The sequence below is a fragment of the Carettochelys insculpta genome, chromosome 10, assembly GCF_033958435.1.
Source record: "Carettochelys insculpta isolate YL-2023 chromosome 10, ASM3395843v1, whole genome shotgun sequence".
Taxonomy (NCBI): Eukaryota; Metazoa; Chordata; order Testudines; family Carettochelyidae; genus Carettochelys; species Carettochelys insculpta.
Window position 1 is genome coordinate 2,094,513 of NC_134146.1, and position 13,731 is coordinate 2,108,243.

Sequence of the window (13,731 nt, forward strand, 5' to 3'; positions counted from 1 at the left end):
ATCCTACAGCCGGGTAGGGTTATTTTGTTTTTGTTTTTAAGTATACATGTTGGGTTATAAAAATATTTTCCTTAGTGTGCTTAGACATATCATTTCCTTTGTAATGGAGAGGGAAACCTTTGTGAAATGAACTAGCCAGCCAGCTGCTGTGAGCTACATTTCCTCCTTCCTGTTCTGAGTAAAAGCTGTGGTGAGAGTTCTCCAGGGAAGGGTCTGTAGAAATGATCCCAGGTTTATGAGGGAAGTTGGCTCTGTCCCTGCTCAGAAATGACTGTGGCACTCTTGGGCTGACAAAATGCATTTGGCAGAGAGGACAGGTGTTTGCTTGCTTTCTGGAGACCACCTGCATTGTGGCTTATCTGGTGCATTTTTGAATGGTGATGTATTTTTGTCTGTCCCAGCCTGGGAGCCGTAAATGCCAGGTGTATGCAGCTGAGTGAAGAGCTGATGGAGAAGTGCAAAGAGCTGCGAGTGTTGGAAGAGCACCACTGCCAGGCCAACGCTGAGATCAAAAAGGTAAGAGCCCTGAGCCCTGCAGGAAGGGGGAGCGAGGCTTGAGGACCAGCCAGGGACAACAGCAACAGCCCACAACAGTGCTCAATGTGCCAAGCTGAGCAGAGGAGGACGTAATGAAGCGATGGGTGAAGGGGCAGGAAAGAACTGAGGATCCCACATGCAACTGACCCTTATGTCTCATCTTTTTCGCCTTGCAGGGCAGAGAGTAGTCTTGGTCTGAGCCTTTAAAAGGGGCGGTGTGTGTTGGCAGTGGATGACTGAAAGGAATAAGCAGGGAAAGGCCTCTCAGAAATAACAGTTCCATTGTACTGTTGCTAGGAAAAGGTGATACGCTTTGTCTAGAAGGTGACACCTCGCTGAGTAGGGCTGTTTTCCGCAGGCTAGTGCGGGGGTGACTGGCAGATACCTGTCCACATACATGGGGTCATAGCTTCCTTCCTGGGGCGGGTGGTGTTCCGAGTGATTCTGACCCTGGTCGTGACAGCAGATTCACAAAAATGGAAGGAATTGGAGTGAGGAGACGGGGTCTGGCGGGCCCATTGTTGAAATAGGAAGCACGTAACAGGTCTCAGGATCTGGATCGGAGTGTGTTAGGTCACAAGTGTACTGAGTGAGGTTGCATCTGTCCCGATATCTAGGTGTGCACCCATACGTGATCACAAAACACAGAAGCCATTTGCAGTTAGCACATCGCCCTAGTGCTCTGCCCTTCGCACTGGCTCCCTGTGGAATATACAGCCCATATTAGGTTATCCCTCTGTGGGATTGGTCCTAGCAACCTGAGATCCCCTCTGTCTGCAACTGGGGCTTCCCATAACAGCAACGCCCTGTGGGGCTGGTGAATCAGCATGCCACTGGGGTTAGGCTTGTTAGCGTGACAGACAGCACTCTCCCACAAGCCTGTAAACCTTCTTCTCACCAAGCGATAAGGGATTGTTGCCTCACCTCTTTCAGCGCTCACAGGAAACCTCATTTCCTCCATGTACCTTCCCATCACTGAGCTCTTCCGCATACACATACCTCACCCTCGTCATGCCTATTGACTTACCCACCCGCCTAGACCTACAGGCTGGAGACGGGGAAAAAGCAAGTGTAGTTCCCATTATTTCTATTCTTAAGTGCTTGATAGGCCCTGAAATGCTGCAGAGATGAGTGCTGTGTGGTATAAATAGCTGCAGTGGTGTCAGCTCACAAGGCCAAGGCTGGGCAGGATTTACGGGATTCACTTCAACCCAGAGCCGATTAGGGATACTAGTACTTCATTAAGCTTATCTACGCCACGTTACTGCAGTGAGTTCAGGTGGTACACATGATGAACAAAGCACCACAGGATGCGTGTGACTGGACAAGAAGCAACTGGGCATGTCTCCGTCCCTTTCGGCCGCGGGGAGTTCCGGTCCCAAAAGGCTGCGTTGGACGTGGCTGTGCTGGGGTAAAGGTCCAAGGTGCTCCTGAGGCTGAGTGTCCTGGTCGAAACTCCACTGGGGCGGGACCTTACAGTGATTTTTATCCCTCAGCTGTTTACTGCGTGTGCGCATAGTGGCCCAACGCCACTTTTAACCTGTCACGGGGCTGAAGGCATGGTTGCCCTGGTTCCTGGTCTCTCTGGTTCCCGGGTCTAAACACATGTGGGAGGGGATCATATGGCTGTCTGGGGTTGGTGTTCGTGGGGTTCAAGGCTGTAACGCAGGGATGGGAGCTTGGTTGTGCCACAGGAATGGACGTTCCCACTCTTGCTCTCTGAGGCCTTAGGCCTGTTATATGACAAGTGGTGCTCCGTACATAGGCTTGGTAGCTAGGTTGAGATTTTTGGGCTGATTTTCAGAGGGCATTTGAGCATTCACAGCTGGCACCAGTGAAGGGCAGGAGTGTTCATTCGTTTGGGTGGGCTTCTGCTCTGCCAGGGGTGCTTATTCACGATCCACTTCTTGCCCTGAGAAGTAGCTGGGGAAGCAGAAGCCAGGAAAGGGATGAGAGAGTTTGTCATAAGTCAGGATTGAAGTCCATTAACAGCAGAGTCTGGGGAAGCTTGTGGAGAGGTCTGCGTCCACCTGTGCTAAGAGTACGCGCAACCCATGTGTCAGTGAAGTCTGATTGTCCTTTAACCATCCCTGAGTGGTTCATGCATGTCTCTCTCCAGCTGACAGAGCAGCTGTCTCAGGCTGAACAAACGCACAGCAGCGAGCTAGAAGGGATGAAAAAGGAGATCTCCGAGCTGACGCAGGAGCTGCACCAACGTGATATTGCTATTGCCTCGGCCAGCGGGTCCACCTCTGACATGGAGCGACAACTGAGAATGGAGATTGAGAGAGCAGAGAGGAAAGCTGTGGAGCACAGGGTAAAAACCACTGATGGCTCTTTCTCCGTCTCCCCACTCCTGGAGGGTTGCAGCCCTGGGTCCTGTTTTTCAGCTAAGCTAGTGCTTCCCTTCCCTCTTGTGTGTTTAGCTTGAGGTTCCAGCGACTGCCATAGTTAGAGCAAGGGACGGGAGAGCCTCTCTCTCTACCTCTTTGCATCCCCTGCAGCCTCTTGTTCACCTGACCCAACCTGAAGCCGTGGCTTTTCTTTCCTGCTGAAAGGGGTGTGGGAAAGACTTTCCGAGTCTGGTTTGGGCGAGGAGGATCCTGGTGTGGCTTCTGGGGGAGCTCCAACATTAGCAGAGGCTGTCAGCTGTGTGTTGGGGGGTGGGGGAAGGGCTAGAGAAGCTTCCTTTCTGCAGAGAGGAACTCTTGGCAATCTCTGTTTGATCCTGGTGAACCAACTCATAGTTCTATGTGGCAGCTTTCTGCTCAGTTTAGAGACTCTTAAAAGAAGAGCGGAACGGTGCTGCTGTCTCTGGAAAGTCCGTCTGTTTTACTGGAGCAGATCTGGAGATTCTGAGCCAATGGGGATTATCAGAGAGAAGGCTTCCTGGTCCGATTCAACCTGGAGTCCCCCTCGATAACCCTTCCAGATCCACATTTGGGTTTCCATGCAAACTATTTCAGTCCACAGGAAGGACTAGTAAGAGGCTGATATGACTCTCTCTAATGAACTGAAAATCAACAGGGTATTCCACAAAAAGTGGAGACATGAATGAATGGCCAAGAAGGTGTACAAAAAATATCACAAGCAAGGAGGAAAACACTCAGGCTAAAGCAGAGAATGAGTTACACCTTGCAAGGGACGTAAAAGGCAATAATGCCAACCAATCTAATGTCCTTCTTTGACTGGGCTGCTCACCCATGTGATAGGGAGGAAGCAGTAGAAGCATTCTTTCCTGATTTTAGAAAGGCTTTTGACACAGTTCCCCTTGATAGTCGCATAAACAACCCAGGCAACTGTGGCCCAGCTGAAATTACTACAAAGTGAATAACATTCTGTGTGGTAGTGTTGCTGAAAAAATCAGCGATTACAGGGGACTGCAAACTGAACGAGTCGGTAGTTTGATACAGTTGTGAAAAAAGTTTAATCTCTCATTCTGGGGTGTGTTAACAGTACTGTCTTAGTGTAAGATGTGGCAGGTAATTGTCCCATTCTAGTTGCATTGGTGAGACCTAACCTGGAGTCCCTTGTCCAATTTTGGGTACCGGAGATTAGGAGCGATGTGGACAAATTGGAAAGAGTCCAGAGGAGAGCAACAAACATGGTAAAAGGCCTAGAAAACCTGGACTATGGAGAACAGTCAACAAAACAGTGAATGTTTATTCTTGAGACAAGAAGACTGAGGGGAGCCTGATAAATCATAACGTGTTATGTGCATTTATAGAACCATAGAATTCTTGGGCTGGAAGGGATCTCCGGAGGTCATCTAGTCCAGCCCCCTGTCTAAAGCAGGATCAACCCCAACTAAGTCATCCCAGCCATGACTATGTCGAGTTGGGTCTTAAAAACCTCTAGGGATGGAGATTCCACCACCTCTCTAGGTAACACATTCCAGTGCTTCACCACCCTCCTGGTGAAATAGTTTTTCCTAAAATCCAACCTACATCTCTCCTTCTGTAACTTCAGACCGTTGCTCCTTGTTCTGCCGCTTGTCACCACTGAGACCAGCCTGTCTCCATCCTCTTTAGAGCCCCCCTTCAGGAAGCTGCTATAAAGAGCGTGGAGTTCAGTTCTTCTCCATGTCCATGGAAGACAGGACAAGAAGTAATGGGCTTAATCTGCAGCAAGGAAGATTTAAATTGGAGATTAGGAATACCTTTCTAACTATAGGTTGAACCTCTGTAATCTGGCACTCTCTTGTCTGGCAGCATCTGTAATCTGGCATGATTTTAGTTAGCTGGACAACGACTTATCATGGGTGTGGCCAAGTTTTCCAGGGGCCCATAACGTTTGTTTACACCCACTAGTCCAGGCTCTCAGTGTTCTGTGCTGTTATTTAGCTGTAATTTACCCTCAAATGTCTTCTAAGAGCCCAGTGAGCAGTGGATGTGTTGGTAAGGCTGCGAGACAGGATTGGTGTCCTGTGGTCTTGCAAATTCTCTGTTTTGGCACTGATCATGTCCCAAGGGTGCTGGACTCAAGAGGCTCAACCTGTATGAGGGTAATCAAGATCTGGAATAGGTTTCCAAGGGAAGCTGTAGTATCCTCATTATTTAAAATTAAGACCAGATTGGACAAATGCTTAGTCAAGGTTTACTTGGACCTGCCTCAGAGCAGGAGCCTGGACGCGATGATTTCTCAAGGTCCCTTCTAGTCCTTAATTTCTATGATTCAACTTGAAATGTCTTCTGTAATTAGACTCAGACAGTAAAATCCTACCAACCACTGTGAAAATAGGCTGGCTTGGACTGTGTATACTAAATAACATGTACAGGTGCCATTGCAACCTTAGTGGAGGATACCACTCAGAACTTGCTTCACAAGCTATATTAGCATTTGAGATAAGTACAAAAAGATAGCAGGCAGGTCTTTGATTAGTTATTTGTGTTCATCCTATCTTCTCAGGTGATTCTGGTTCAGCTGGAAACCCTGAGGCTGGAGAACCGTCACCTCTCTGAGATGTTGCAAAAGGTGGAGTCTAGTGTGCTGGGAGAATGGAATGTAGAATAGCAATTAAAAGACCTAGCATGGTGGTGGGTGGGCTGTGTGGTAGCAATAGTAGCAGCAACTTCCACACCTAGATTGCCGAGCACATGACCAAGTTGGATAAGCATCATTCCTTCCTGTTGTGCGGTTGAGTAAAGTGAGGCCCACACATGAAGGTGGTGGCGATTTTTTTTGTATGTTGCACTTTTCATCAGTAGGTCCCAAACGACTTGAGAGAAGGAGACTTGTGTCATTATCTCATTTCAGTGGTAGAGAAACCAAGGCCCAGGAGGTGAGGTGACTTGCTCGAGGTCATCCACTAGACCTGTGGCAGAGTTGGGGATAGAACGGAGGACTCCCAGTCCCTGGTCTGGTATCCTAGCCACTGATGCCTGTTGCCTCCTGTCATCACAGTGCAGTACAAGCCATGGTTTTCATCAGCCTGCCTTCAAGTTCTGAGCAGATTCAAGGGTCTTTCTGTAAATCCCTGTTGCTTCCTCCACAAGTTGAAGAGCTATAATTACTCTGGAGCTCACAGCTGCTGCACTGAAAATACATTTTGGTTCCTGGGAAGAGGCAATTTGGTAGACTTTTTTTCCCCTCTCTTTAGTCAGCAGGCTCTGGGGGAAGTCTGCAAAAAGTCTGTTTGGCGTGCTGCTGCCCCTACATGTCACTGTGGGTGGCAGCTCCCACTACTTGGGAGGGAGAGAAAGATGAGACAGAATGGAGTATATTGGTCACTAATGCAGAGATTTCTCAGAGAAAAACCTCCTTTCCACCTGGGTTATTCCAACCTGTGTGGTACACAGGTAGGTAAAACCCATGACACTAAACTGAAGTAGCAGCAACGCTTGGAGGGAATAGTGACAGAGAGGCAGCCGTGTTAGTCTGTATTCTATCAAAACTAACAAGCAGTCCAGTTGCACTTTAAAGACTAACAAAATAATATATTAGGTGATGAGCTTTCCTGGGGCAGACCCACTTCTTCATATCATAGCCATACCAGAACAGACTCAATATATAAAGCACAGAGGTTCCACAATTTTTATCTAGGTTGGCAAATCAGAAGAGCAGGGGGATGTGGGGAGGGAAGGTAGTGCTGGGGCACTTTATTTCAGTGGGTAGAGGATGGAGTTAACAATGTCTGCTTTTATGTATTCTACGTAACCCAAATGAACTTGTGAAAGGGGGTGGGGGAAGGCATGGCTGAATTCAGGCAACTGAAAGCTAATAGAGCTGGTGGGGAATATTTTATCCAAACATTTTTTTAGGGGACTGTATGAGGTGAGAATTCAAATGTTTATTTTTTTATCATGTTTTTCAACCGACTCTAAAATATACTGAGTTGTCAGAAGTTTGCAGTGTTTGCAAGAGAAGCAGCTTTCTAGGCAGGCTGGGCCAAGACTCCCAGGATCTAAGGACCATCCCAAGCTTCACAGTCTTTCCATCAAAGTGCCAGGCACACATCTCCAGCCTGCTTTCTTTAGTGTAAACAAAGCACGGTGTGGACTTCTTCAAAGAACATTCTGACAGCCCCACCAAAACACAATGCACGCTGCATACACAGTTCTTCTCCCTGGGAAGAGGGAGAGAACCACCGCCAACCTCCTGTGGCAGCTGTTAGTCTTGTTGCTTAATGCACAGCTGGAAAGTGCAGAGAGGCTGTGCACATAAGGACGTGGGAAGAACCTGACTAGACAGGAATATCAGCCGGTTTGAATTGTCAAGGCTGCTAGGAAGTTGAAGACAAACTGGTTGTATCTGAACTTCTTCCAAAGTACAGCTTTGTTGTTTTCCGTGAATGGGCAAAAGGAAAGGCCAGCCAAGGGTTGGGTGGGAGGGCGTTAGAGAGGAAATACAATTGGAAAATAGACATTTCCTGTCCCCTGTTAGGAAGGGGGCAGGGAAAGAACTAGGGGCCAAAAAGTGTATCACTGTAGTTGTGTATAAACAACCTATTCTTGCTTTTGAAAGCTTATCATTTGAGATTGACTCATTAAGCTGATTAACAGTGTAAGTAATGTGCAAAACTCAGGGAAGAGATTGGAAATGGTATTTCAGAACTAGATATGTTTGGCTCATGTCCACAAATGTGGCATTGGTTGTCGTGTGTGTGTGTGTGTGTGTGTGTGTTTTGTTTCTTTTATCTATAACGGGGTCTTGGAGGCAGAGTTCGTCAGTCCCAGCTTGTTATTTTACCATTTTGGTGGAGCAGGAAAGCAGTTGTTCCCTTTGTAAAGCCCATTCAAATAAACAGAAGGTCCTAGTGCATCTAGCCACACCAGTGGAAGCTAACCTGTTTGTATCTGAGGAGTCATTTAGCAGTGAAGCAGTTCTGGGTCTGTAATGTAACAGGGTTTTTGGGCCCAGCTAGGGAAATCTATCCAGGGTATCTTTGCTAAAATCTGGGCCACTTACAGCCCCAGGCTGGGATTTCCTTCTCACTGAGGCAAATCCAATCAGCCACAAAAGTACCTCGGCCAGCCCCACTGGCCAGCCGGAGGCCACATAAGCAAACCCACAGACTTCCCAGCTGCTATACCAGCCCAGACCAACAACCTCAAGCAAAGGTGAGCGCTTCTTAAACCTGTTTCACCCAACAGCACTCAAATTCTTCTGGGCTGCAAAGGGTCCAGCCACAGTCCTTGGTCAGTAAATACTTGGATCTGACCCAAAAAACAACACGCTTGCCCCAAATCCTTTAGATCTAAACATCTAAATATTTATTAACCAAAAAGAGAACAGGGCTAGAGAGAGAGATGGTTAAAGCAATACTCTACATACATCACAGTATGGATGCAGACCAGTGAAGTTATATGCTCATTCTTGAAAGTCTTTGCAAGCATCCGTTTGGGGGATTAGCCCCTAGTCCAGATAGGCTTAACTCATAGGGACTGAAGGACAAAGAACGTCCCTGACAGGGCCCATCTTATAGTTTTTTTTCTATGCGGAGGGAAAATTCTGTTCTTCTCCCCTAGGTCTTAGCTTGCCACCTGACCAGGTGGATTACTGTGTTGTATTGCCATTCGTTGTATCCCAGGAGGATGTGTATTGACCATCTGGGCCTTCGCTTAGTCCATGGTCCTGGCTGGGGTGGAGATCTACCTCCCATTGAGAATTTGTGCACTGAAACATTTCTAATGTAGCTACAGAGTGAAAATCTATAACTTTATATGCAAACATGGCATAGACATATAAGCAGCATACATACGGCATCCTCCGCTTTCAATAGATACCTCACATGTGCCCCCCACCCCCTTTGGCATCAACAGATACACTGGACACATAAAATGTCTCCCATATTAAGTATAAAAGTCCAGTCACATCATAGGGTTCCCCACGTTTGACTTTAACATTCACACCCAACTAAGGTGAAGGAGTGAAATTCACATCTCTGCTGGTTTGATTTGCCCGTTCTCTCTGGATGCAGACTGAATAACACAGCAGCAATTGATTTTATCCTCCAGAGAAAGCACTTGTAGTAAAAAGTTGGAAATTTTGCTTCTTAAAATTGTTGCATCTGACGAAGTGGGTCTTTGCCCACAAAAGCTCATGCTGCAAAATATCTGTTAGTCTATAAGATGCCACAGGACTTTTTGTTTTTGAAGATACAGACTAACTCGCCTACTTCTCTGATACTTGCCCCTTAAGATGGGACTCCTAATGTGCATTCTAGGATGAATTTGGCCTACCTGTCCTCTGGATTTATATTCCCTTTCAAAATCCTGAAAAATGCAAGTTTGGCTTGACTTCAGCATTGTTCTCTTTGTTAGGCAAAAGAAGTCCCTCTACCAGACGTCCAAGAAAGCTATACCATAGCACTAAATAAATTAGAATCTGAGAACCAGCAGCTGCGGAAGGACTTGGCGGAGACCAGAGCGAAGTTAGAGCTCTCCACTCAGGTCTGCCAGGACAAGTATGAGAGCATCATGCAGCAGATGCAAAGCAAAGTGGCTGAGCTCAAGGCTACAGAACACAGGTGAGAGCCTGGCACAGGGGTAGGAAGGGTTTTTATTACAAAGGAAAACCGAAGGCAGACGAACAGGTTTCTGATGCCACATTTTATGCAGAACATCTACTCCAAAACTCTTTCCCAAGGCCCTTCTGCAATTTGCCGTTGTTTTTGAAATGGAGCAGTAGCCCTTAGTCTCTTCCCTGTGTTCTGCAGGGCTGGCTGCCTTTCTGCTGTGCTGATGGACCTTTCGGGTTTGGACAGAGAGACTCCCTGCCTGGGCCAGCAGAGTTGGCTTAGTGAGGGTTTTGGTAGCAGTCTCAACGGTGCTGTGTAGCCAGCACTTCTACTCTGCTCCTTGGGAACTGGAACCCGGGGCATGGACTTCCACTGGAGTGATCCCTGTCAACCCAAGTCTGTCGAGTTGGGCTGGGCAGTGCACTACTGCCAGCTGTGTAAAAGTGCCCATACTGGTGCCGCCTCCTCCTCCTCGCTGCTGCAACTAGGACGGCTGAGAGCTCCCTCTGAGGCACGCCTGCATTCTGCTTGGTTGCTTTGTCCTGGTTTTTGTGGAGGAATTAGCTGTGGTACAGAAACTGGGGTTGTAATAAGATGTGCTGCAAATGGTAACACTTAAGATGAGTAGAACGATAGAATAAATGGTGTCTGTGAATCCCCTGGAGAACAGATGTACTTCTGGGGATCTTGTGATGACAAAAGGTAGCACCATTGTGAATTGCCAAGCCTAGCAAGACAGCAAAAACTATCCTCTGTGAACTATTTCCCAGAAAAGGCCCTTGCACGAGATCTGCAAAGGAGCCCACTGGACCTGACTTGAGGTTTGTGCTTTCCATCCTGCTCTCCAGGAGAACCCAGGAACTACAGCACAAACACGAGGAAGAAAAACGGAAGTTACAGGCCAGGCTCGAAAAGATCGTTCAGCACTACAAAGGGGAGATTCAGACTCTGAAAGCCCAGCATGCGTCTCCTGCGATGAGCCCTGTGTCTAGTGCAGCAGGGGGGCAGACCCCTCACCTCAGCCGGAGTAGCTCCCAGGAATCCCTGTCCTCTGGCGTGCTGCTGGGAGCTGACCCTCGGCCCCCTGTGTCAGATGCAGGAAGAGGTTCCAGTGGTGATGCGTCTAAGGAGTCAGTCTCCAGTCAACAGAGAGAACTTGTGCAGTTGGTAAGTAGAAATAGAGGAACTGTTGGTCGCTGTTCAGAGAGATGAGCGAGACCTGGATCTCCCTTCTCTTATGTAGTCAATATGGACAGATGTCAGAGGCCACCTCCTGAAACACCACCAGACTGAACCTGAGTTATGGTGTAACTCAAAAGCAAATAGTATAGGGACGGTGAACCCTCCGGTAACTAGCATGAGGCTTCCCCAGAACACTGCGGGGCGAGATGCTCTGCTGAAATGCCAGTTCTCGACTCTGAGCTGGGCCAGATGGTCGTGTACTTGATGTCAGCAGCCTGCTTAAGTTACTAAATATTCTGTGTCCACATCGCCTTGGTTCAGGCCTTTTGTAGTTGAGGGAGATCTGAAGATACAGGAGCTGAGGGGATGAGCTCCAATTTCTGAGGTAGGAAATTAGTTCATATGTGTTTCCTAGTACTGATGGGAGGACAGGTGGGATTTTCGGTTCCCCTCCTCCACCACATGGTACTTGTAGTCCCTGTTCTGTGATTCTTAAAGGGCTGCCACGGTTAGATCAGATTGTTCCCCTGCGGTAGGAGCGGAGAGAGGGAGCTTGCCAGAGGGCAGCGCTTGTCTCCAGAAGCAGCAGCAGTGATAGGAGAAGTGATAGTAAAGTGGCTGAGATGAGCTCCACCATGTCAGTGAAAGGCCAGGATTGTCATGTGCCTGGTGAAATCCAAGAGCCTCTCTTTGGCTGTGGAAGCCTCCAGTTGTCTTCTCTCCATGAGAAGCTGAAGGCAGGCTCTCCCCAGTGGACAGCAGCTTTCCTGATCTCGTGTGTTACCTCCTTTCCCCCATGCTCCCCTATTATTTAAAACTTGTGCTGTCTGGGAGAGGCTAGTGGGGGGCAGAACCAGCTTCTGGTTTTATTTGAAAGAACAGGTGGCAGTTTGTCAAGAAGGACTGGCTGAAGAGGAGTGTGATGGGAGCTCAGCACCTTTCTCCAGCCTCTCCAAACCCTAATGCTGAGGGAGGCGGCACATAAAAGACAGCAGGGACTTCACAGAAAAACAGGCTGCGTTCAGAGACTCTCTTCCTCTGGGGGCCCTGGGCTGTTGCTCCCACGCTCAGGGTTGTCCCGCAGCTGTGAGAGAGGCAGCAGCCGGTGGGCGAGAATAATTAGAAGGGTTTTACCTTGCATCAAAAGGTAGTTTTTGACAACCTCTTTCATAGCCTTGAGTTACCCCAAGGTTGTGTGGAGAGGGGTAGGAGGGGATTCAGTAGGAAGGACAAAATCTGGGACCAGTTGAAGTCAACAGGAATTTTGCCGCTGACTTCTGCAGGGTCTGGATTCCCCCCAGAAGTGTGGTGGTCGGTACGGAATTGTGAAAGTCATTTTCCATGCAGCCGTAGACCCGTGGATGTGCAAAGTCCTTCTCTTGGAGAGCAGTCACATGCACCAAAGCAAGGGGATGGGATTTTTCTCTGCCATTGGGGGACTGGCTAAAGCTACCTGGAGAGCCGGTATCTCTCTCTGCGTGCCCCATAACTAGCAACTACCACAGCCCTGTTGTACCTATCAGTGACTTGCCTGAGAGCAGTGGACCCCAGTGTCTGACCTAGCCTGGTCCGGAGGAGGAAACATCAGTGCAGTTCATGTAGTGCCGTACCTTTCGAAAGTGTGGCTGCATTCCCGCTCGTGTTGACCGAAGCCAGGCAGCATACCAATCTCTGCATTATTGACTTCATGTTTCTTCTGGCTTTTTGCTGTGTCCTGAGATCCTTGCCCCTTCCTGGGTCAGAATTTCGGGTTGTGACTGAGGAGCAGGTGTCCCAGCTGTGGTTCTTCCATCGGGGCCTTGTGATCCTAAGTCATTTGTTAGCTTAGCCACCCGGGGCTTTGCTTTTAGAACGTCATTGCTTCCAGCTGACCTTTTCATGTTCCTAATCTGCAACCACTACAAAATTCCATAATGATACCACTTAGACTTCAGGTTTGCTGAATGGCTGAAGCTGCTTGTGGTTCGCTACAGCTTCACTTGAGTTGAATGCGCTGTTTTCTCCCTCACAGTCAAATGCCAGAACATTGCGTGTGTTTGATGCCTCCTGCTGCAGTTTATTTCTCTGCCTGTGAGCCCTGTTAACATCTCTGTTTTTGTTTAGTGCCCCCTCCCTACAGCTCCAATTGGCTCAATAGCGGCAAAGTTTCTGGAGGAGGAGGAGGTGAGATCTCAGCACATCCTGGATCGCTTGGATGCTCATATCGAGGAGCTGAAAAGGGAGAGTGAGAGGACAGTGAAGCAGTTCACCCACCAGAAGTAACAGCTCTGCAAGGTCTGTCCGTCTGACGACTGGTTTAATTAAACCACATGAGCAGGACGGTACCTGTGAATCTAACAGAATGGCCAGCTTGAGGGAGAGACGACGTGAAAGCCAAGGGTATCCTGAGTGTCTCTGGAGTGAATACTTTGCCTGGCAGGAAGGATTGTGTTGGTGACAATATATCTCCATCTGATATGCTGCGTCCAGCATGCTGTGGCTGTGCAGCCCAAAGGGGGTGTGTGCGTGTGCATGCGCGAGTAGGCCTATGCTTGCATCTGCACACACTGCCGTAGTGACTGATGTGTCTTCTCGGAGCAAATTCCAGCATAAAGTGTTTATCTGAAAATTATTTTTATACCTGTAAAAATAAATAAAGCGAAAGAGGAAAAAATCCCTTCTGCCTCCCCGCCCCCCACCCCCCCAAAGGCACAAAGTAAATCAGTGAGTTTTCATTTATGTCCCATCTCCAGGGAATTCATCTGACCATCTGCTTCTAAGAGTTGTTAGGCTGCTTGTAAAAACCCAAGGTGTACAGCAGGCCTAAGGGGGAGGAAGCTCTCCTCTCTTAGCGTAGTGTTTGGTAACTATTTCTTGGCACTCTATGCAACTCCTACACCCAGCTGCCGGCACTCTCTGCTGTTCATTTCTATCCGATTCCATCTTGCTCTTGTATTGCTTTCACAGATACCGAGGCAGTGAAATAACCAGGCAGAAAACAAAGGAAGGTGGCAGAATTCTGAGTATGGTGGTGATGGATCTAAAAGAGAAGCAGTTGAAACAGAAGGTGAAGG

General features: G+C 48.3%; 1 protein-coding gene across 6 annotated transcripts in view; it reads left to right on the plus strand.

Annotated features, from left to right (window-relative positions):
- The window catches only part of CEP63 (centrosomal protein 63), a 40,347-nt gene extending 27,021 nt beyond the window's left edge, over positions 1-13,326 (plus strand). For 5 of the 6 annotated variants that reach the window (XM_075004414.1, XM_075004416.1, XM_075004415.1 and 2 more), the window contains 6 exons: positions 402-516; positions 2,657-2,854; positions 5,446-5,511; positions 9,300-9,505; positions 10,345-10,663; positions 12,782-13,326. In XM_075004414.1, the coding sequence (XP_074860515.1) occupies positions 402-516; positions 2,657-2,854; positions 5,446-5,511; positions 9,300-9,505; positions 10,345-10,663; positions 12,782-12,940 (1,063 nt within the window). In that variant the 3' untranslated portion in view covers positions 12,941-13,326. The remainder of the gene's footprint in view (positions 1-401; positions 517-2,656; positions 2,855-5,445; positions 5,512-9,299; positions 9,506-10,344; positions 10,664-12,781) is intronic. The other variant, XM_075004417.1, reaches the window with a different exon arrangement.
- Positions 13,327-13,731: the final 405 nt, after the last annotated feature.